Source organism: Mesitornis unicolor, unplaced genomic scaffold (assembly GCF_000695765.1).
Source record: "Mesitornis unicolor isolate BGI_N332 unplaced genomic scaffold, ASM69576v1 scaffold3231, whole genome shotgun sequence".
In the NCBI taxonomy this organism is placed as follows: Eukaryota; Metazoa; Chordata; class Aves; order Mesitornithiformes; family Mesitornithidae; genus Mesitornis; species Mesitornis unicolor.
The window spans coordinates 1-23011 of NW_010162963.1; the positions used below are offsets into that span (position 1 = coordinate 1).

At 36.6% G+C, this 23011-nt stretch overlaps 1 protein-coding gene across 1 annotated transcript in view; it reads left to right on the forward strand.

Moving 5' to 3' along the window:
* The first annotated feature begins 3416 nt into the window (after nucleotides 1–3416).
* Nucleotides 3417–23011, forward strand: part of KIAA1715 (KIAA1715 ortholog) — a 37408-nt gene continuing 17813 nt past the window's right edge. The window contains exons 1-7 of the mRNA XM_010193774.1: nucleotides 3417–3500; nucleotides 4752–4796; nucleotides 5991–6178; nucleotides 9568–9626; nucleotides 12879–12919; nucleotides 20399–20479; nucleotides 20567–20618. Of these exons, the coding sequence (XP_010192076.1) occupies nucleotides 3474–3500; nucleotides 4752–4796; nucleotides 5991–6178; nucleotides 9568–9626; nucleotides 12879–12919; nucleotides 20399–20479; nucleotides 20567–20618 (493 nt within the window). The 5' untranslated portion in view covers nucleotides 3417–3473. The remainder of the gene's footprint in view (nucleotides 3501–4751; nucleotides 4797–5990; nucleotides 6179–9567; nucleotides 9627–12878; nucleotides 12920–20398; nucleotides 20480–20566; nucleotides 20619–23011) is intronic.

Here is a 23011-nt window from a genome sequence, read left to right on the forward strand (position 1 = left end):
CTGCTTTCGTAGGTTTCAAGACAAGACTGGGCTTCCAATAAAGCGCCCGACCCAACTACTCCGTGCGCCATCGCTCCCTGACAGGGAGCTCCTCTGCCTTTTTAACTGAGGCTTTGCAAAACACAGGACCTCCTTAGGATGCTCCTGAGCAGGAACAGCTGAACGTGAAATTTACCGTGACAAAATTCAGTAGCCTGCTTTAACCGAGACGTGCTAGGGCAGGCTAGCAAGAGGTGCTGGGTGATGACCCTGGTCTTGTTTTCTTGTTCACTTGTCCACAGCGCTTATGGCCAGAGAAACTTTATGGTCACTTTTTATGGAAGTTTCTGAGGTCAGTAGATTGTGGGGAAAATATGATTTTTTTTGGTGGAAACTCAGTGAGCAGAGCTGGAGATTCAATTTGAAAGGTAGACCCTGTGTTCCTTGTAATGGTAAATATTTGAAATATCATCAAGTGACATTACTCGCTTAAATAGCATTTCCCTTTCCTTCAGGGGAAAGGTCCATATGTCTGTATGCAAAGCCTTGATTTCAAACTTCTAACTTCCTTTTTTTTTAATAGAACTTGATTTTATTCAATGTTGAATTTCAGTAAGTGAGTTATTAAAATTTATTTTGGAGACTGATTTTTTTGGAGAGATTTTCATCTTAGAACATCAACAACAAGCTTAAAGAAAATTGAGATTGGCTTGATAAAAGTGTAATGAGAGATCACCAAACTATTTTCTCATTCTGGATGAGTAGGCTGGTGATTGACTTCTGTAATTATGCACGATTCCTCCCTCTTTCGAAAGAGAAACTTCTGGTTTGATGCTCTTACTGTGGCACTTTTGCTTTGCTTTTTACTAATTAAATTGCATATTTTTGGAGTAGAGGAGATGCTATTTTTTGAGAGTCAGGTAATAACATTGGTAATAATGGTTTCTTAAGCTTCTACTTTAAATGTTTTTAACGCCTCTGTCTGTTTTGAGCATGGGGCTAGCAAATGTTGCAGCTATCTTATTTGTGTGTTAAATCAGTGGTAATTGTGGAAATAAGTCAAATTGCAGCAGCACGTAGAGAGTGGAAAAAGGACAGCGTTGTGCAATAATTTGATGGTTAGAGAATGAGAATGAAGGAGACTTGTGGAAGGAGGACTCTTCTCATGAACAGTAGGATATTAGTGGTAGGTACGGGGAGTGACAGGTGAGGAGGAGCAAGGAGAGTTTGAAGCAATAGGAGACAATTTGTGTGGTTATGTTAAAAAGAAGAGGAGGGGAGGGAAGAAGGAAAACATCTTGGGTATTTAATAGAAACCATAGGAAATTCTCCATCTCCTAACTGAGGATTCGGTGACTAAACTGTAAATGTGAATCTGTTGGCCCTGATCTCTTAATATCTCTTTGGGGAAGGGTTTCGGTGGTATTATGGACTTGCAGAGCAGCACACGTAAAGCCTGTCAGCATCATAGTTCATGTTAAATTATGCGCAGTGACACCTGTCAAACCTGTTTCTCTTCCACATATTGGCCAGATGTTTTTAAAAACACATGTAGAGATGGCACTGTGAATGTGTTACTGACAAAGGTCAGTGTCACCAATGGCTCACAGATAACCTGTGCAGAAAAGATCCCCTAATATTTCTACTGCAGAGGTTCTCAGATTCTATGGCCTGAAGGAAAATGGCACACAGAAAGGCCACGTGAGCATGTCCATGTCTTTTTCTGTATGTCCACAACTGAGAGCTACCATTGCTCCTAACAGCAGTGGGAATGCTAAGGAAGCAAACTAGATTTGTCAGCCTTGTGCTAAGTTTACAAACTACTTAACTGGCTATTTGACAGAGTTTTTGTATTGCTTTGCAATAAAGATACTATCTGTAGAAAATATTTACAAAGAAAATATATGCTCAGTTCTACTGCAATACGTGTCATGCAAAAACTCACTTGTAACTGCAAAGTGACAATTGTATAAAAGTCTCACTGATAGAGAACAGTAGTGTTGTGTGTCTGAAAAATAAAAATATTGCTGCTGTTTTGCTGAGGTGAGTTGTTGTAGTGATTATTTTGAGAAATTACTCAAGGGTCCAAGGCATAATTGTGCTTTTTCTGTGGCACACCCTTTTGTGGTAGTAATTTGGCAGAAGCAGAGCTAATTTGTCCATCTGTTCTAGCTTCATTTTGGCAGCATTTCAAATACGGATTTCCTTATCTTTAAGGATTGTTTTTTGAAATCATAGGGCCTATAGTTCTGGATTCTGAAGTCCTTGGCTATCTTAAAAGATGAAGAGGTTACCATACTACAGTAGTGTTCATGCTAGTGAGCAATGTATGTCTTATATTATATTAATTTGCTCTGACAGCCTCAGAAAATTTAGGAACAAATTTGGATTGGGATTAGGTTTCTGTCTTTCAATTTTTGGCCAAAACACAAATGGTTATTATTTTGGTTAATAAACAAGATAGTAATCACTTATATTTCTGCCTAACTGGATCAGTGTTTTTTTTAAATAAGTCATATTGTTTCATTCCAGAGTTAAAAGGTATGAGCCTTAGTTGGGATTGAGCATTAGTGTAGTGTTTGGATTGCTGTGGACCAATCACTTTTTCGTTCACTTGGAGAGAAATTCTGCCACCTTAAATTCAAAGTCAATTGATTTCAACTACCTGCTGACGGAAGTTGCTGCACTTTTGTTTCAGGAACCTAGACCCAAATAATTAAATAAGTGCTGTTCACAGGTTCCAGGTTTGTGTAGCGTGAGCTACTTTTGCGCCTTTGAAATTGCTTTAAGGCCCTTTGTTGTGCTCCTGTGCACGACTGTCTGTTATGTGCAGGGAAGACCTGCCCATGTAATTCTTTCCTAGAACAAGTGAAATCTCTTTCGAAGAGGTTGTTTGAACATAAAAATGATCATATAAAGGAAGAACAATAGTCCTATCCAATAAGTTCTTGTTGATGAGAGCGTGAAAAGGAAGTAGATTTATTGGAAGTGAAATTTCTCACGAGTAATAGGATATTAATGCTGGATGCCTACAGTGAAAGCTAAAAAGGAACGTTGAGAGCTATGCTTATGAGCAGCAGATGAAAGAATTGGAAATTAGTTTCTTAAATAATCCTGCTTAATAATAAGTTTAAAATATTGTTTTTCTGCTGGGTGATTTTGTTGGCTTATTTAGCAGTTGTTTTGTGCCTCTATTTTTGAGGACTCTCCTTTGGTTAAATATTTCCAAAGTAAAAATAAGTTTGGCCACATCAAGGCTGATCAACTGACTTATATGATGGCCTATGAAACAAAGGACTGAATTTTAAAACAGCATATAGGTAGATACCTAGGCAGTGGCTTTATGTGATATTTTGTTTCCTTTAGATATTGGAATGAATTTCTGAATCTTGGACTATGCTGTTAGATTGCTCCTAAATGTTTCATGCTTAACTTCTAGCTGTGAATTCTTGTAGAAGATTGATAGCTCTGCCAACATTTGTCCAAAATAGAAGATGGGTGGATTAATTTCAAGATGGAGGGTAAGTAAAAATTGTGTAACAATGTAGTCTAGAACATGGGATTATGCAGGACATGACTCTTAATGCCTGTTGGTTGACTGCTAATGGTGGTTGAACTTTGGTGCTAAACTTCTCACGTTAACGTATCACTTAAAAGTCCAGTAGTGAGACATGACTGAAAATATTCTCTGTGAAATTGCTAAACTGTGAAACTGTGCAGCTGTCCCTTATTTTCTTTGCAGTACCAGGTCTGGCAGTGGTTTAGTTAATGTATAAAAATATAGTTTTAACTCTTTGTGTAGATCTTAATAGTTTTGTGATGTTTCATCAGGATAGATACAGCAGCATTTGTGACTTGAAAGATTGGTGGACATTTTAAGTCGAAATGGATACATTCAGAATATCGTTCTGTATCTGTTTTAACAAAATCTTTGGTAGCTACTTATACCTATACAAATCTAACTGTTTTTATTGACTTGTATATTACTGAATGGTGTATTGAGTTTATGAGGAAGAGGCATGAGGTTTTTGACTACTCTCCTGAAAAGTGCGAGTTGTTTGAGTCTAGGTTTGCCTTTGCATATTATAAATTGATTTCAGACCCCATGCAGAACCCCTTTAAAGAAGGGACAAGTTTAGGTGAAATGTCAGTTCTGTGTGCTAAAAAGAAGCTCCCTTTCATGGTGGCACAGTGTGTGCTGTGGGTTTTGAATCTATGGCATGAACAGTGAGGGTAGATAGTGGCTTTATACTTCTTGGAAATTAGGAAAGATTCCTAGAAGGTGGATTCCAAGTTGCCTCTAAGGGGAATTTTACTGGAGATGATAACACTTCTTTGCAGTTGCTTATAATTTATGTAGAGTATGTCTTTGTGTGGAATGAATAGTAATAAAAAGCTTAAGTTCTCAGGTTAGGGCTTCCTGTAGATAATATTTTTGTTTTGCTTATTCCCTCCACTCATCAGTTCTCTCCTTGTTTTACTTCCCACCCACAGATCCATTATTGCTGTACATGCATTATAGGTTTTCATCTTTTGTGGTGTAGGAGAGGAGCCTTCAGTTAATAATAATGCTAACTGTAGAATAGGTATTCCTTGCAGTCCCTTCGATTTGTCACTGTTAGAGCAGGAAAACTTTTCACCTTTATGTAAAATAGATAATATGTTAATCTATTATGCGTATGTCTTTTTGTTAGGAAACTGTTCATGTACAGTAAGCCTCAAAATACTGACGTTTTTAGTGAGATTAACATCTTTGTTCTTTTCCTTGTAAGCAGGCAAAGCCTTCCACTGTAGAAGTATTAGAAAAAATTGATAAGGTATGCATTTGCTTTTTGGTGTTTTGTTTGTGTTTTGTTTAGAAATATGCATCCTTTTTGGTAGCCATGTATTTCTTTCACATTAAGTCAAATACTGTCATGGATTTTTAAACTATTTTGATAATTATTCCAGTTGTATGTACTAGAGATCCTGAGTTTCAGATGGACTGCTACTTTTTTTTTTGCCTTACTATTAGTAATTAAAAAACCAAAACAAAACAGAACGTATAATAGGTAGTGAGAAACTACAGTTTAAATATTTATTTAGAGAACCTGAAATTGGAATGAATGTGAAGTTGGCTTGATTACACAATTTAATTATAACTAATGGTTAAACTCCTATGTAACGGAAAATGTCACTAAAGTAAAGTTCCATTCATCAGGCTCATTAGAAAAGCTTCAGTGTATCGTTTTAAGTGCAAGAGTTGTAACTGTAGTGGTAGTAAGTGAGGTCAGGGGCAGAATTACTGAATAGACAGTTCAGTAATCAGTTGTGATTTTTAGCCAGCATTTGTGACAGATGTCTGTACTCTGTGGGGAAAATAACTGTTTTGAAATATGCTGTTGATATTTTTTGTTTTCCTTTTAATGAAAGCATGAGTACTCCTGTTGTCACTTGAAATGCAGTCAAAATGGTACCATAGCATTGCTTGATCACTTATTAATATGGCAAAAGCATCATTCAGCTGTTCAGAATTTCACTCTTGATGTGAGGAAAATACTGAAATGAAAACATGTGAAATGACAGAGAGGCTTCAGCAATTTCCCATGTTAGTAGTAAAGTATTACAGCATTTGAAATTCCACAGGTGCCTGATGAGTTTTAGGATGTGAAGTATAGTTGGTAGTGATTTATGTGATTGTAAAGACTGCCATTCGTAAGATATTAGCATTTTTTTAATTGTCCCAAATATACTAATGCATTGGAAATAGGGAAAAAAGCACTGATTTGCAATATTGCTTCTCAGCAGCAATGTGTTACTGCTAATACAGTGTAAGTGGCCCGTATCATTAATAGTGTGATGTATTTATGCTGTTAAAGTTATCTTTGGGCAAATGTCATTTATCAAAAAACTGCTTGACTACCCTAATCAGGTATCAAATTGATGTAGCTAATTTGAGCAAACACTTGAAGGCACCTTAGTTAAACCACCTACTGATTTCACTAATAAGGTTGAACCCTATTTATTTACAGGAAATACATACATTAGAAGAATTCAGAGAAAAAAATCAGAGGCTACAGAAACTATGGGTTGGAAGGCTGCTTCTCTACTCATCACTTCTTTACCTTATCACCTGCTTAGTTGTATATTTGTGGTGTCTTCCTGATGAATGGTCAGCAAGGTTGCTTATGACACTTCCATTTTTTGCATTTCCATTGATGTAAGTAAATACTCCTTTTTATTATTGTTATTATAATTTCCCAACTACTGTGTGTTTGATAAAAAGAGATGGAAAACACATCTCAGCAGGGGTTTGGATTTGCTTTTGACAAGCCTTGAATTGTCATAACTTGCAGAATTTTTTCTTTTAAAATAAACCCAAGTAGCTTGGCAGACACTTTCTTTGAGGGAAATGTCTCTCATAGGTTTGGATTTAGTGTAGAACTAAGTCTTACCATCAAAAGATGCTAGCATCTAGAGTTACTTGTCTTACCAAAATTATGCTAGAGCTAGAGAGAGACCTGTACCTGAACATCTGCGATGCTAGGTAATATAAGAAGAATAATATCTTGGGTTTTATCTGTACTGCTAGTTGGAGAAGTAACACTACTATATGAAATGACCTGAAGAATGTTACCTGTATGCAAAATGCAGCATCTGAAATTGGAAAAAAATACAAGAATGAATAGAGAAACTTAAATATGAGGTGACTGTTAACACTGAAGTGGCTTGAAAGGTCATCAGCCTAAATAGGTTGAGGTCTAATTCTACATAACTAGCGCTTCTTCTGGAAAATTGGACTGTTTTCTTCAACCAGAAAACATCTTAACACCACTGGATGTGAAAAGGAGAAAGTGTTGTTTACTTTTTTGTTCCACTGAGCTGCTGGCTGTCATCCTCATCAGTGGCTTTTGTTTTCTAAGTAAACCACTTTTCTGAAAGTAACAAAATGGGCTCCCATCTCACTAAAGAACTGCTTTCCTGCCTCCCCTTGCCTAGACCATCAAGGAGGAGAAGTAGCCTACTGAGCATCTTTCCTACCCATGGGGAGCACAATGCATTTACTAATTTGCTGAAATGAACATCATAATTACTGTCCATTTTTTGTACAGCATCTTTGTATGAAAACATGACTCGTCAGTGCCCGAGCTGTAGACTTGAAAGGCAAAGTCAAATGTAAATATTTAAGACTTTGCAAGTTTGATTAGTGTGGGTCAGCATAACATAATGCGCAAAAAAGAAAAAAAAAAGATGCTTTTTAGATGTCATACTGTGTTATGCGTGATGTGCAAATATGTTTATGTTATGGAATCCTGTGGAAAAGACACATGGGCAACAATGTCTTGACTGGAAAGTATTGGTACAAATTAAAAGCTCAAATTAAAGAAATTAAAGCTCAAATTAATCTTTGGCAGCAATGTGAATTGATTTTGTTCTTAAGGACAAGGATTTGGAAGTCTTTGTTGTTAGCATGGGAGGCTTGCTCATGCTAACAGGGAAGGCTTGTAGAAGAAGGAAGTATTGCTACCTTAGGTCTGTTAGAATTGGTGTAGAAATGAAACCTTTTATTACCGAAGGTGATGACTTCTAGTGCTGTGGTGTGAATTTTCACATTGGATTTTATTCTCTAGTTTGTCTTGCAATTTTTTTTTTAAATGTTGGGTTTTGTAAAACTCTGAATTAGCTACCGACTGACTTACATTTAGAATTAGGCTGTTATTCTCTTATGAGTTGCAACTGTTTGTCTGATTTTTCCTCTTAAGCTATTCCCCTTCAGCTTTTTTTGGGAGATCTGAATGGCAAGCAACTGCCAGCTTGTCTTTGTTCTCGGTCAAGAGGTGACTCTATGCTGAATGCCTGGTGCCACCCAGTAATAGCTCTAGAGATTTTTCAGCCCTAATCAAACTGGAATATGTCTGCCTTTTCCAGCTTGCAGTCAGTCACCAACTTATTTCTGCCTTAGGTTATTCCCTCTGGGTCTCAGCAAGTTACTGATGCTGGTAGAGTGAGTTAAGTGCTAGGAATATATAAATCATTAATTTTAAGTACATATTGAAATATCTGAAAAACTGAAGAAATCTATTAGCATTTTAGAGGGATGCGGCTCTTGAAATTATTTTCATTTGAATTAGATGCTCTTCCATCTTGCATGTTCTGATTTTTCAGAGAAATATGTTTTTATTTTGTAAAATTGCTCTTCAGAGCAATTGGCCTGCCACTGAACTTTTACCTCAAAGTTCTGAAGAGGAATTTTTTCTTTATTCCATGAAGTCCTATCATATAGCTATTGGCTTAGAATACACCTTTAGACAAAAGACTTTATTAAGCACGCAGTAAAAAATAAATGATGCTCTTGCCTGTGTAACATAGTTTTTAAGGCAATTCAAACCCTGTAAAACTTTTTTTTATGAAGAGGCATGTATTGTGTAAGCAGGCAAAGCTGTCCATATTCTTAGAGCAGTTATCACAGTACACCTTCGAATGTGGAATGGAGTCACACTTCTTTGGCTGTCTCTCTGACCCTGGAGAGGTTACTCTCACATTTCAGTTGCCGTGTCTAACTTACCTAGCTCAGGTGGTGGTGGTAATACTCAAAAGCATTTGGGGCAGTTATATAAATGCAAAAGATGTTATTATGAATCAAGTCAAAACTCTTTTCAAACTCTTATAGCCTTTTGCCTGCTTTCTTATGCTAGCTGTTATTCAGGGAAACTTTCTAGACTTTAAGATTTTAATGTTTTTTTTCTTAAATGAAACATTGCTATTTAGGCTATGATGCAGTTCTTGGCATTAGGAGGGTCTTGGATAAGATGCCTGGAAGAGAAGTATGAGATTTGCCATGTGGCTTAGGCTGAATAACTTGCCAGGAAAAGTGTCAACTTAATAATTATAAACAATTCTAAGATTTAAAACAAATGTCATCCTGATGATTGCAGAGAGACCTTTCAAATGTAAAGTGATCATAGATCAATTTACCTTTATCTTGAGCACAGATAAATTGTTCCATTGTTTGAACTAAGGCAGCTGAAACCCTGCAAAACTGAGTGGATTCAGAGCTCTGTAAAATCACCAGGAGTCAGGTCAGTTAACTATGCTTAGGAGAGCATTTGTACAATAGCTGTATCTCATGGTTTTCATTGGTATTGAAGTCTTCCCACAAATCTCCTGGGTCTTAATTTTGGGCCTTAGCTGGTAAGCTTGGTTTTCTGGATAATGGATGTCGTAAATCTATCAAATCAGAAGCGATGACTAAGTTATTTTCAGCTAGCTGCACATAACTTGATTTTAAAAAGTTCCCACTGAACGTTTTAGCAAGTGATGATGTTACTTGCTGCTGCTTCCTTAGTATTTCTGCCTATAGTAATACTTGGTTAAATTTTAATAGACAGGAGTATTTTATTTAGATCAATGTTGATGTTGTGTTGACAAGATACTAATTTAATTTTTAGTTTTCTATATAAATATTGTCTGAAGATTTGTTGTTTGTATTTGCAAAGTTAAATCTCATCTGGTAAGTCTTCTGCGTTAGCTGTCCTGTTTGCTAAATGACTTCAGAAAAGGTTACTGTAATACATTTTAATTAATATAATTCTTCTTTCTGTTTTAAAGAATCTGGTTTGTAAGAACACTGCTCATTTTTTTCTTTTCCAGAAGGACAGAAAGGAATAGTAAGTATTTTTCTGTTTGGGTGGTTTTTTTTTTTAAGAATATGGAACCAGTTGGGAATGATGCTTGCTATGAAAATGTAAACATCTTGGATAATTTGGCTTCCAGGAAAAGGGAAGTAACATTTTGGTTGATGCTGAAATAAGTAGCATTAGCTGAACTGTTGTTTTTGCCACACAGTTCTTGAAAGAACAGGAAGGAACTGCTTAATATTTCACTTCACTTGCAAAAATGGGAGAAAGTTACCACAATTCTGTATGTTTCAAAGTGTAATGGAATAAAATGTAGTGTAGAACTAGGAGTGAGACAAAGGAACTATAAACAATAGTAGTAGTTCCCTTATTACTGGAATCTTGAAAGTAGTGCAGCAGTTTTAATCTGTTATCTTTGCATACAAGAAAAGAGAGAGCTTTTCTCTCCCAAGTTCTCCAAAGCATGCTTATGTTTTCTTGAGTGGAAAAGGGATAAGCAAGTGTTTTTATGCTGTTTTAAGAGCTAAGGAAAATTGGGAGTCCTGTAACAGCAACAAAAAGGTAATGCAGGTGTTCAAATACCCAGAAAAAGCTGTTAAAGAACATGCAGATACATTCTAATGCAGAAATTTAAACCTGCATCTGTGGCACTTGCCTGCAGTAGTTAGAATTCATTTGAGACTTTCTTTGAAAGCAGTCCAGCTGGTAACAATATCTCATGGTGACGTGAGCAATAATACAGGAAAACCTCAGTGTTGCACTGTGTTTTATGACTTGCAGAACAACGTGATGTATTTAATTTGTGACAGCTTATGAGTTAAACATCACTTTTGGAATTTTTCTTAAACTTGGTGTTTGCATTTGATATGCAAGCATAGGACATATATTTTTATGTAGAAATAAAATAGTCCATATATTCTGTGGTGCAGTGTGATTCATTTCTAAGGCAAATATGTATTTGCATTTCATGGCTGGGTAAGAAAAAAATGTGTGTATGTTTTTCTAGTTTGCTTAAATGTCTTTATTGCTGTTTTTAGTGTACAAGCAAGTCTAGTGCTTTTGTTGAATCTGTGTATTAAAGAGTTTTAGTAGATGTTAGAACATGCCAAAAGGAATTATGACTGCATTGTTCCAGACATGGGGTAAAAATGAAGTGGTTTACCTCTAAGGTACAGGTCTTATATTTGGAAAAGAGAAATCAAATGTGCAGTGCAAGAGTTACAGCAGTAAAGCAGGAGAAAATGCAGCTGAGAACAAACTAGCAACTGAGTGGCTCAAAGCTAGCCTTCTATTCTGGGAGAAGTTAATATAACATGTTGGGTCACTGGAGATGATTATTTAATACTATAAAGCTCTGTGCTGGCTAACCAGCATACACCAGTTTTGGGAACCTGCTCTGAATGAGGAAAATTTGTAGTGAAACAGTAGGAAAGGTGATACAGAGAGAGATCATGGAATTTTGGTTTTTAAGACTGGTCAGGCAAACAACTGTTGAGGAAGATTTAGGCTGATCTGTCCCAAAGTGTGGGGAAAATAAATGAGGTGTCTTGCAGGTATTGACTTCTCTAGTATGATTTTTTTTTTCAGTAGGTTTAATTAAGATGAGATATTTTGGTTTCTTGAGAGCACTTTGCAATAATTGCCATTTGGCCAGCTTTGAAGGGTCAGCTGTTTAATGAGTTTCTTGTTGAACACAGGAGGTAAAGCGATCAGTAACAAATTCCTGCATTTTAAACTGATTGCATTGCTTTGTGGGAGGCTGTGCTTGAAGATGTCCTAGGGATCTCTGTACCTAAAGCAGCCTCTGTTTCTTAAGTAACTGTTAACAGCTGACTGTATTGTGCTATTTGTCTGCATGATGCCATACTGCATTGCAGTGCATTTCAAGGTGTTCATCTGTGTTTGGCTATGTAAGAGGTTGTGTTCTAATATAAATATAAAATTTGGAAGGAGGTTCCTTTTTAATTTGAAGATGCACAAATCTTGGAATTGTCTCCTCTGGTCCAGCCCGGTGTAAAAAATGGTCTTGTTCCATGTTCTATTTGTCTTAACTAATAAGGGATTGTTGTAGTTACCCTTTCATTGCATAAAGTTACCCTTTCAATGCACAAAGATGTACATGCCCAGTTTTAGTAGTTTGTACACGTCATAAAGTGGTTTATCAAAATAGGTCCTTGCATTTTGGAAAAGTTCAAGTTATTATGTGATCCCGTAATTTCAAGTAACAGTAGTGTTCCTGAAGTAGCTTTACAAAGTGCTTATAGTGTAGTTAAATATATATAAATAAAGAGACAAGAAAGTATGTATTTAGTTTGGTGGGATTTTTGTTTCTTGTAGTTCTATGAAGTGTTTCTGCTTTTGTTTTTGAGAACTGAAAAATGTGTTTTAAAAAAAAACAACAACAAAAACCAAACAACAACGACAAAAAAAACCCAACTATACCTTACAGAAAGTGAACTGCTGATGTCCAGTAGAGCTGAGAAGGGGAAGAAGTTACTAAGTTTTTTTTTTTATGCTGTGAAGGAGGTAGTAGAAAACTGATTTATCAAGAGAATCTCTTCTATATCAGTCTGTGGTTTATTATAGTGAGTTTTCCATGAGTGCCAAGCTGCAAGCATTGACTTAAAGGAAAGTCTCATGTGCATTTGACCTTTCTTCTTGCCCTTCCTTTTTGAGAGGTTAGGTGCTGTGCCCACTAGTTGTTAACGGTCCCTTAACATTTAGTAATAAAACGACCTTCTAGTAGCTTTTCTCACAAAACTGGGGGCTTTGCTGTACTCTGAGAGTATTGAAAGGGTGAGAAAGATGGAGATTTGAAGCTCAGAATTGACCTGGCATTTGAAACTAACACGTGTTAAGAGGCTTATGTGAAATACTGAAGCCAGTAAATCTGGTACTCAAATAGATATATTAATACTTAGCCATCAAGCTTTTTTCCCTCTAGTTTGACTCATGAGATTAAGTGTATTTGGTCCATTGTTGTACCAGTTTTAATATAGGTCAAAGCAGGGCACTGGCTAAAATTGGTTTGCTTAATGAGGAAATGGTACATAAAACTTTTTAATAGTTATAACTGTAAAGTTGTAACAGAAGGCTATAATTTATAAACAGTTTCAGGATTTAAAATTATTTATTTTCACATAAAAACTTCCATTATTTTACACAAAGTTTACAAATGCTGTAGGGTTGGTGGTCAATGTATAATTTTTCCTGATCTCACAGGGTGAAGTCAATTATCTCTTATTTGTATTTGAAAACTAATGTATGATGTCCTTCTTTTAGATGATGCACTGGAAGATTTAAAGTCTCAAAAGAAAAAAATAGTAAGTAAAACTTTGAGAAAAGCTAGATGTTGTGGTCCACATACGTGTTCTTGCATCTCTACAAGTTGAGTTTGATTGTAATACATAGATGAAGAGTGGAGGAAGGTGAAACTGTTACCATTCCTCTGTTTTCATACATTTTAGTACCACACAATGTTTTCCTTACCCCTGAATGACAAAGGACTGCTTGCATATGAGAATAAATTGTCTCCTCGTAGTTTAAGTTAAACCTACTGTTTTAGTGTTGCTAGATCTATTGTAAAGTGATTCTGTTTTGTCAGAAAATGAAAATGTATGCTTTAACCTACTCATTGCTGACCACTTATTTTACTTTAGGTTTATAAAAAGTGTTGCACTGCTTTAAGAACATACAGTACAACTAAATCTTTAACAGTTACTCTGTCACTTAGTATCTTGTTCATAAAGAGCAAAAAAGGACTTCCATCTTGTCTGGATTCACTTTTTCATCAAGTAACACATTATTGTTTATATTTTAAGTGCATCACTACTTACTTACCCTGTCTTCCTCCATCTTATTTTTGTACTATGTATTTCTTCCATTACGTTCTTTCTCTAGAAAATGTATCTTGTCATGTATCAATCCTATCGGTTGTCTTGAGGTCATCTATTTGGGGGGTGTGGGGGGGTTGTGTGGATGAGTTAACAGTATAAAACTGGTGTGTGCCAGGTATTTGCGTCAACTGGATCAACACTTAATCTCAGTAAGACAAATTTAGGATGGAAATGGTTCCAAGTCTTGCATAACTTGAGTTCTTTGCAAAGTTTGTAACGCTGAAAGCTTTCTCCTCTCTACTTAATCATTCCAAAAAGAAGTTGTCTGTTTACTTGTGTTGTTGGCTTCATCTCCTGCCTTGCAAGGCAAAAGTTAAAAGCCACCACCACTGAAATACAAAACCTACCAAAAACCAACCTCCCCCCTGACTCTGTCCCCCAGCCAAACATCCCCTCCTCCCACCAAAAACTCCAGAAGGTGTATTATAAACCTTTGTTAATGAATTTCCCAAAGCGTTCACCTCATGCCTTCTGGATTTTGCTGCGGTAGCAAAATTAATAGAAAACCCACAATAAAGCTACCGAACAGGAGTCAGGTGAGAGTCTGGTCCTTTACAAGGGAAACGGATTTCACTGACCTTCCATTCCACTCTGTTTTTATCACTTTTAAAATGTAGATGTAAAAATGATAGCCTGTAACCTAATTATGTCATTGTCCTTTGGTAAATAGTGTTTGCTAATATTTATATCTGCTATATTAAATAATCTATTAAATGGAAGTGTCCTTTGTTTGGAGAGGTGATAAAAAGGGATTGGGGAACCTTACATTTTCTGAGAATGAAATAAATTACTATAGCTATGTTTTTTGTTTTTTTTTTATGAAAACTCTTTAACTGGAATGAGTTAATCTCTTCAATGTACATAGTCATTGAGTAGCTTTGGAGGGAAATTTCTTGGAACAGAAGCAGCACAGTGGAGAATAAAACAGCTCTGGGAGTCTTAAATATAAAGCCTTAATTTCAGTTAAATAGGTTTATTTTTCTGTAATCATGAAAATCTTTTTCTACTAGAATAAATACTAATGCTGAGTTTTTGTGCGCGAGGAGCACTTTAGAGAAAAGGCATTGAAAAACAGATTAGTCAGAAAAAAGCTGGTTTATAAAAAGGAGAGTTCTTTTACTTTGGCAATTAATGCTGTTGAAACAAGATGTAAATATGCATTTTGCATATGCAAAAAACCCCAACATACTGTAGAAGAGCAGGCAGTAGTTAAAAATTAAACAACTTCACGAATACTTTGTGAACAATGCAGCAATTATAGTGTAACTATGTGGAGTTTAAACCTGGAAAGATAAATTGCCATTAGTATATATGTATGTCAAGTTTTAATCATTAAAGATAAACTTCTAAATAGTTCTGGGAAGTCCAATAACATAACTCAGCTACTTTTCAATCTGAGGGGAGTAAAATGTCCATGATTACCTCCTGATCTTGTGGGTGCCTGGTTCCTAGCAAGGAACCAGAAACAGAAGACTTATTGCAGCCTCCTGAATCGGCACAGTCTTGGCCTGTATTAAAAACCGTGTGACCAGCAGGTCCAGGGAGGTGATCATCCCCCTGTACTTGGCACTGGTGAGGCCGCACCTCGAGTGCTGTGTTCAGTTCTGGGCCCCTCACTAGAAGAAAGATGTTGAGATTCTGGAGCGTGTTCAGAGAAGAGCCACAAGGATGGGGAGGGCTCTGGAGAACAAGCCTGATGAGGAGCGGCTGAGGGAACTGGGCTTGTTTAGCCTGGAGAAGAAAAGGCTGAGGGGAGACCTCATCACCACCTACAACTGCCTCAAGGGAGGTTGTGGAGAGGTGGGTGCTGGTCTCTTCTTCCAGGTGATGGGGGATAGAACAAGGGGAAACGGCACCAAGCTGTGCCAAGGGAGGTTCAGGTTAGAGATAAGGAGGAAGTTCTTTACTGAGAGGGTCGTCAGAAGCTGGAACAGGCTGCCCAGGGAGGTGGTGGAGTCACCATCCCTGGATGTATTTAAAAAGTGGGTAGACGAGGTACTTAAGGATATGGTTTAGGGGGTAGACAGGAACGGTTGGACATGATGTTCTCAGAGGGCTTTTCCAACCGAGCGATTCTGTGATTCTGTGTTGGTATTTTTCACTCGGAAGATTGACTCAGGAGTTTCATCTTAATTTAAAGGTATTCAATTAAGCATTAAAATTAGATCATCATACATGAAACCTAGCATGTTGGAATGAGCTGCAAGTGGATGCAGGTAATGAGACAGAATATAATTTGTATTTTAGATAAAAACCTCATTAAATTGCATTCTGCAGTAATTTGGTTTTGGTAAAGGACAATTGTCTTCAATATAATATTTGCTTTTGTTTTGGATTAACTTCCTTGGCTATTCTGTGGCTATGAATGACTGTAACAACACCTACTTTTTAATAAAACAAACCAAAAACCTTTACCAAGTAGAATAATGGGAAGGGGCAGGAGGAGGTAAGGATTTATTTTCCCTGTTGGATTCTGATTTGCTACTGAGTTTGCAAATAGGATTAGTTACCAGGATATTTACGTTGCGATCCTCAAAGTGTCTGGGATAAGTAAATTATGTATTCCTGTTTATTTGTAATGCAATTTGTTGTCTAGGCACTGTCAGCCTGCCACGACTACTATGGATTTTCACTTCTTTGCAGCTCAGCTACCTGATTGCTGGAAAAATCTTATATTGAAAACAATTGTCCTTTTGAAAAATGTTACAGTAGTTGTGTTTTAAAGGCATGTGGTCTACCTTTTCCCTAATGATATTACTTAATGACATGCTGAAGTGTACCTATAATGAAGTAAGCTCTGAGCTGTAATGCCTTGGTGTCTCTGCAATGAGCTGCTCAATAGAACTTAGTTCTGTTCAAAAGGCTTCAGTCTTTGGTGGCGTGGTCACGTAGATATTAGTGTGGGTAAAATACCTCACAAACACAAATATAGATAATTACTCTGGAAATGCCCAGTAATGTTGTCTATCCTGTACTTTGACTCAAAGTTTGTGTAATATTTATTTTCCGCAGAGCTGACTGTCTATGCTACTTTTTTCCTAGTGAATGCTTTAAAACATGTTGGGAATAAGTTCATCAGCTATAATTGAGGTGCTACTTTGAGATTCAACTTTTTTCCTCCCCTTGATTGTAAGGGATACTCTGGTTGTGTTTGTGGTTGTGTAGCTGTAATTTTGGCCTCAGAGTTCTTGGATAATGAGGATGTCAGCCCTTAAGCCTGAATGTGTGTAGATGAGCAAGTTCAGAGGGTTAAGCATATTAAAGCAAGGGCACAGGACAGGTATTAAGCTGCTACAAGTGGGAATTAGTGGAGATTTTACCTGGCACAGCAGTCTTAAAGATGGAATAATTCTTAGCCTGAGGACAAGGTTGTGAAGATAGTATAGTAATTACTTTGCTAATGTTAAGAGTTGAACTTTGCTGAAGTTTGTTCAGCTATTCTGTTACAGTGGGCTGAGTGTAATACTAGACTTTGACAGACTTCATAGCTATTTGAGGGAAGAATTTAGAAAGCTGCATCTGTTAATTTTTCAAGAAAAAAAAGTCTGATTTCAAGGCTGCCTTGGAGCTACGTTAATAATGGAAAAAAATGCAGCATATGAGTTTTGTTATTTAAAATAACTACCGTTTAATGAACTTTATACCTTCAGCACTGCAGACATAGAAAACTGTAGGTATTTTGATAACCTTCAGTATGTCACAAACTCTACTAGGAACTGGTTGTTTTCTAAGCCCAGTCTTGTCTACCCAGTATATGCTAGAGTACTTCAGATGTGCAATTGGAAGCTTAGAATACGGTTAGTAATATTTACTGATGAATGATCAAACAAGATTTCTTTCGTGCAGTGCTCACACACAACTGTTACTTTGGTTTCTTTACTGCTTGCATGGGATCTGTCCAGAGTGCACTTGATTATTGTGGCTTAAATGATTTATTTCTTATTTTAAGGAACCTTTTGCTATGTGTGCTGGCATATCTTACGTGGTGGACTGAAATGAATCCTGTGGTTTTGTGTGAACATAAAGAAATACCTCTCTGTAGTTGAGTTTGACATACCAAGTAATTCAATTTAAGAACTCACGTGGTAGTATGACGAATAAGTAGTTTGCACCGTGCCAGTACTTCAGATTTCCAGTTGCTAAATTGCGTTTACAAGAAGCTTTAAATGCATTACTCGTATTACTTTTCAATATGGGCGACTGATGTTGTTGCCACAGGAATTCTGTTAGGTTGCCAGTTGGAAAGGAGGCCATCTGTGCAATTATTCGTAAGACAGAATGTGGTACATGGCCATGCTTCTTTATTAAGATGTGGTTAATTCCATGAAATAAATCTGAAAAATCCATTATTAGCCTGGTATTAACTTTCATAGAGACTTCACTTGTGATCCTGGTTACTCAGCATTTAAGGTTGATAATAATAGACTATGAATTGGTCCTTGGCAGAAAGTAGAAAATGTTTTTGTGGGAAAAGTTTTGGATCTCAGAGAAGAGTATATTATGGAAAAAGAGCAAGAGGTGTTGAGCTATTTCCTGTGTTGGCAAGCCAGTGCTCAGTACTAGGTTAACCTGCCAAGGTTGTGCTTCAGGATGGTGAATAACCCAGAAGCCAGTGTGTTGATTTGCATTTCTTTGCCACGAGCTTGCTGTGGCAGCACACAAACCAGTTTCTTCTGCTATGCAGATGCAAAGGTAGTATTTAAATTTTACACAGGCCCTTATTTGCTTCTAGTAATTATACTGATTTGCTCAGAGAGTAAGTAAACTTTGATTTATTTCTTATTTGGTATTGTCAGCCAAATTTCAATTGATTTTAGAAAAATATACCCTAGAAGTGAAACCATGAGAACTGTGAGTGTACTTACAGGAATCTTGACAGTTTCTATACGTTTTCAAGAAATTTGTGATGTCAGTTGTGAATATGAATTCTTGTTCAGATTCAGCTTTACTGGAATTAGTAAGCTATATATGAATTTCAAAATAGGAAGAGTAACTTGTTGAATAGGTCTATAATGTGAAGAGTAACTTTAACATCTGAATCTTGTGATGAGAACTAAATCTTTCTATTTCAAAATAATGTAACTGTTTTTGCAAAACATATATCCACAAATAACTACCATCCTATCTAATACTGCTATAGCAAGAAGTGTGTGAGATAAGGAAAGTGTCAAGTGATGGGGGAGCATTCTGGTTTTTTTCTTCTTAAAGGTCACTTTGTCCTCCAGAAGACTATGTCTCATTTTCCTTTGTGGCTTTAAAGGCAATTGCATGCATCATATCTTCATTGATGTAAAGCAACTCAGCGTCTCTTAATTTTGATTTGGGGGGGCAGATATTGACACTGACCGTTAACACTTCTGCACTTTGCAGCTTCACCTCACTAACCTTACCCTTTCATATAAAGATCTGACTTACGGTTTTCACTTTTGTAAGCAATAAATACTTTATTTTTCCTATTGGACCCTTAATTTTGATCTTCTTGCACTGCTTGGCATTTGTTTTATGAAGTTAGTGGGTAAACTCCAAAGTTCTGCTGAAATACAAGTTTAGGAAATTGATCTTTACTTCCGTCTTCAGTCCCTTTTGTTTCAACAGTCCTTAATTAACAGCCTGGATAGTATTCCTTGCCTTAAACTTCTTGTAGTATATGTAGAAGTGAGTGTTAAGTGGATACTGTGTATCCATTAAATTGAGTGAATTTTATTTAGCTTCTGAGGTCTATTTGTAATTCTGAGGTCTGTCTAAAGACAGAACCCCTACAAGGTCTGTATGCACTGAATGGCTGAAATGTTAGTCCCTCACTAGCTAAATAATGGCACAAAAGTCATGTTAACCTGCACAATTTGTTATTTTAGCAGTGATAAATGAGTTTGAGAGAACTTAATTTTTTGACCACTGACCTTCAGTTTTGCAGTTTCTGCCAACAACTGAGAACAAACAAACTGGCCATTTTAGCTGAAAGTGGCCATTAGTCAGCATACCTGAAAGAGAAGGTCTGCTTAAGATATTGTAAAATACATTATAATTTCTATACATACTAGCTATTTGTCATAACTTCAAGTATTTCCATTTTAAAGTTAAGCTTCTTCTGATGTTGGCTGTTAACTACTAAAATGATACTTTACTAGTGATTACTTTTTTTTAATTAAGCCCATGTATTAGCTATAAAGCTGCTTGAGGGCATTGTAAATAAAATGCTGTAATAATGAAGTGCTTTAATTACACTCCCTAAAGTATGCATAGTTCTCAGTATTTAAATTCTTAACATGTTCTCTTTTTTCCTGAAAAGCGGTTTGAATCGCTGTAAATATGGAGATCCAGCCTTTAAAGTCATTTGAGCAAATTCCATGGCTGTTCTCTAGTTAGTGAGTTTTCACAGCATTTTGCAGCAAGCTAATTGCTTCTGCTAATAAATAATCTAAAATCGATGCTGACAGCAGTTAATTGGCACAGAGACTTTATTCTGTAAAGCACTTGGCTAACGACCTTCCTTAAATTAATAGCATTAAGTGCTATGAGGAAATAAATCTAAGGAATTGCCTGTCATTTGCTTGTCATGTCTAATAACTTCCAATAATGATGGCTGATAGATTTTTGCACATTCCATTATTGAAGTTGGTGCATGTAATTATTCTTCTCATTATATGTAAACAATTAGCAATATTTGGTGTTTCCTTGTAGTAAAGCTGTTAAATACAAGTAGCCCATTAGAGTTTGCAAACTATTTTTGAAAGCAAAATTTCATTTCCATTGAATACATCAAATCCGCAGGTATCTGAACATGCTACGGGTTCATTGGACTGAGCTTCGCCTTTTGCTAGCATTAAGTTGCTTGTAAATGGGAGGATATGGGGGGAAAATACTTTGAAGAATTCTCTGTTGATGTGTGGAACCTTTTGTTTCCAGCTTGAGGAAGTGATGGAGAAGGAAACGTACAAGACTGCTAAACTAATCCTTGAAAGGTTTGATCCAGAATCAAGTGCAAGGGTAAGAATCTTGGTATTAATATTGTTTTAATGTAAAGGTGCTATGGAGCCGAGCATTCAGATAATGTTATTTATGATTAATTAGCAGGAGGCTGAACTGCCATCTGCTGGAACACCTGCAACCCCAAGACCTGGACAAGGTAATAGCCCTGTAAAACGGCTGCTCTTTAACATAGATACCCATCTTTCATAGCAATTTTGACTCTAGATGCTTCTCTGTGATAAAATTTGTAGATCAATTGACCTTTAGTTAGGGTTAATAGACTGTTTATTAGACTGTGGCTGTTACTATTCTGTATTTTTCAGATGAGAGAGCTGTTACTAAAGGCTGATGCTAGTTCTAGACTGCGGGATGTTTAATGCTGCTTGATGCGAAAGCTGAGAGAAAATTACCTTCTTGTAGCATACTTCTAATTTTTCTAGAATACTAGTGTGCTTGTAATTCTTACATAGTGTTCATTGACTTAGCTTTTCAATTCTGTTTCTATTTCTGGCTAGTTAGACCTTTCTTAATGCAGTGCTTAAACTACTTTTATATGGTGGATAGAGAGATTCCACAAAGCAGAAATTGGGTATCTTCCAGATGCAAAGAGTGGACAGCTCTTTACTAGTTTGATGTTCCATTTAAAGGTGCTATTGAAGAAGGTAATAAGACACAGAAAAAACTTGTATGCGTTTCGAGGAAGTCTTGTTTCTAGATAATACACAGAAGTTTCAAGACTGAAAAGATCACTCCGCTGTGCTCTCCCAGTAGAATGTTTGCATTAAAAATGTGGACTATAAATGGAAAAAAAAAAGCAAAAAAGCTACTGTTATTTTTTTTGAAGTTCAGAATAGTGTGCTGTAGTTAAACTGAAAATGCTAGTATTAACACAGTATAAAAGCCATTAAAAATATGGACTATAAATGGAAAAAAAATGCAAAAAAGCTACTGTTATTTTTTTGAAGTTCAGAATAGTGTGCTGTAGTTAAACTGAAAATGCTAGTATTAACACAGTATAAAAGCCACCTTGTATTATAGTATTGAAGATACCTACAAAGATCTGTCTCAAAGTGTGAGTAGTAATTTATAACCAACTTAGATCTGCTGGGGCTGGTGCTCAACATAAACTGCAGAATCTGATGTGCATAATTTCCCATAAAATAAACAGGTTGCTTTAGAGCATATCTTAGAATCGTCAACTATGTGTCTAATTCTTGTGAATAACCCAGCTCATTTTTTGCTGATTTTGATGGGTGCAGGACACCTGGATTTACTAACAAAGGTGTTTATAAGCTGCATGGTCAAATCCGCTGTTTTGTTCTTGCTTAGCTTCAGATTGTCAGGAAAACATTTTTAGCTCATTCCTGTTGACGTTGACAGTGAGTAGTTGCAGTGCAGTATATAAGCAGTAAAGCCTTTCTCTCTTCTGGTGTCTTGGGCACAACAGCTTTTTCTCAGGTTTGCTCTTTACCTGTCTCTCTCATCATTCCATTTCTGTGGCATTCATAGTTTAAGGCTGAAGGGCAATTCTGACATCCTGCTCTGTTCTCTTTCTTAATACAACTTGTGTGGTTGTGAAGAATCTTCTGTCATACCTGTAATACTTAAATAGGCCATTGTCTGTGTGGTGTGTGAGTTTTCACTTTTAATTTTTTTTTAACTCTCTATATTCATCCTTCTCCTAGAGAGATATTAGAAATCACTCCAGAAGTAGGGTGACAGGTCTGTTTGTAGAATGCAAGTAGTGCTGACCAGGGAGTGAAACTCCCTGGAAGTGCGTATTTCTGTGTAGAGATCTAGAGATAACTAGCTGTGAATTAAATAGACAATGAGAAGTCTTTAGTCACCCTGGCTTTATTAGGAGCTATCCCTAACATTTTCGAAGCTCCTGAGGAGTCACACGACTGTTCTCCTCTGCCCAGGCTGTGTAAGTATCAATGACAGGTGAGTTGCTTGGTCTTTTATTAGTTAACCAGTCCTGTGTATGTTTGGGTTTACGAAGCACAGTGCGTGTGCTTTTTATCCAGGGTTCCAGGCTTGTCAAAAGCAGATGAGTTGGATCCAGTATATAGTGTGTTGATTTTGATGTGGCTGTTAATAGAAGGGCTATGAGGGAGAGGTTCTGAGAAAATTACAAGTATTTTTAAGAGCCAACCGCTATAGGCTGTGGTCTACATTAGTAAGTGTGGTATAATAAGACTAGATTTGTAGCGTGAAATAGTTATAGCTGAGGAGTTTGCCCACACTACACATGCTCATGGACCTGGTGGAGGGCATCTTTCAGTTTAATTTCATGTGAGAAGAATGTAAGTGCTGCTTTCTGAGACTGTTGTGTAACCAGAGACCTCTAAGTGGGGACACAACTGAGGAAATGTAGAGTGTGCTTCTGATTCAAATGTTTTTCAGCTTTATTGAGTGCATCCACATTAAAGTAAACAGTTTACTTTATCCTGAATAAAAGTGTGGTTTAGCCTTGGAAAGTATGTTGGAAATTAAATTTTCTAAGTTATCGTGGCTTACAGTTGGATTCAATGATCTTAAGGGTCTTTC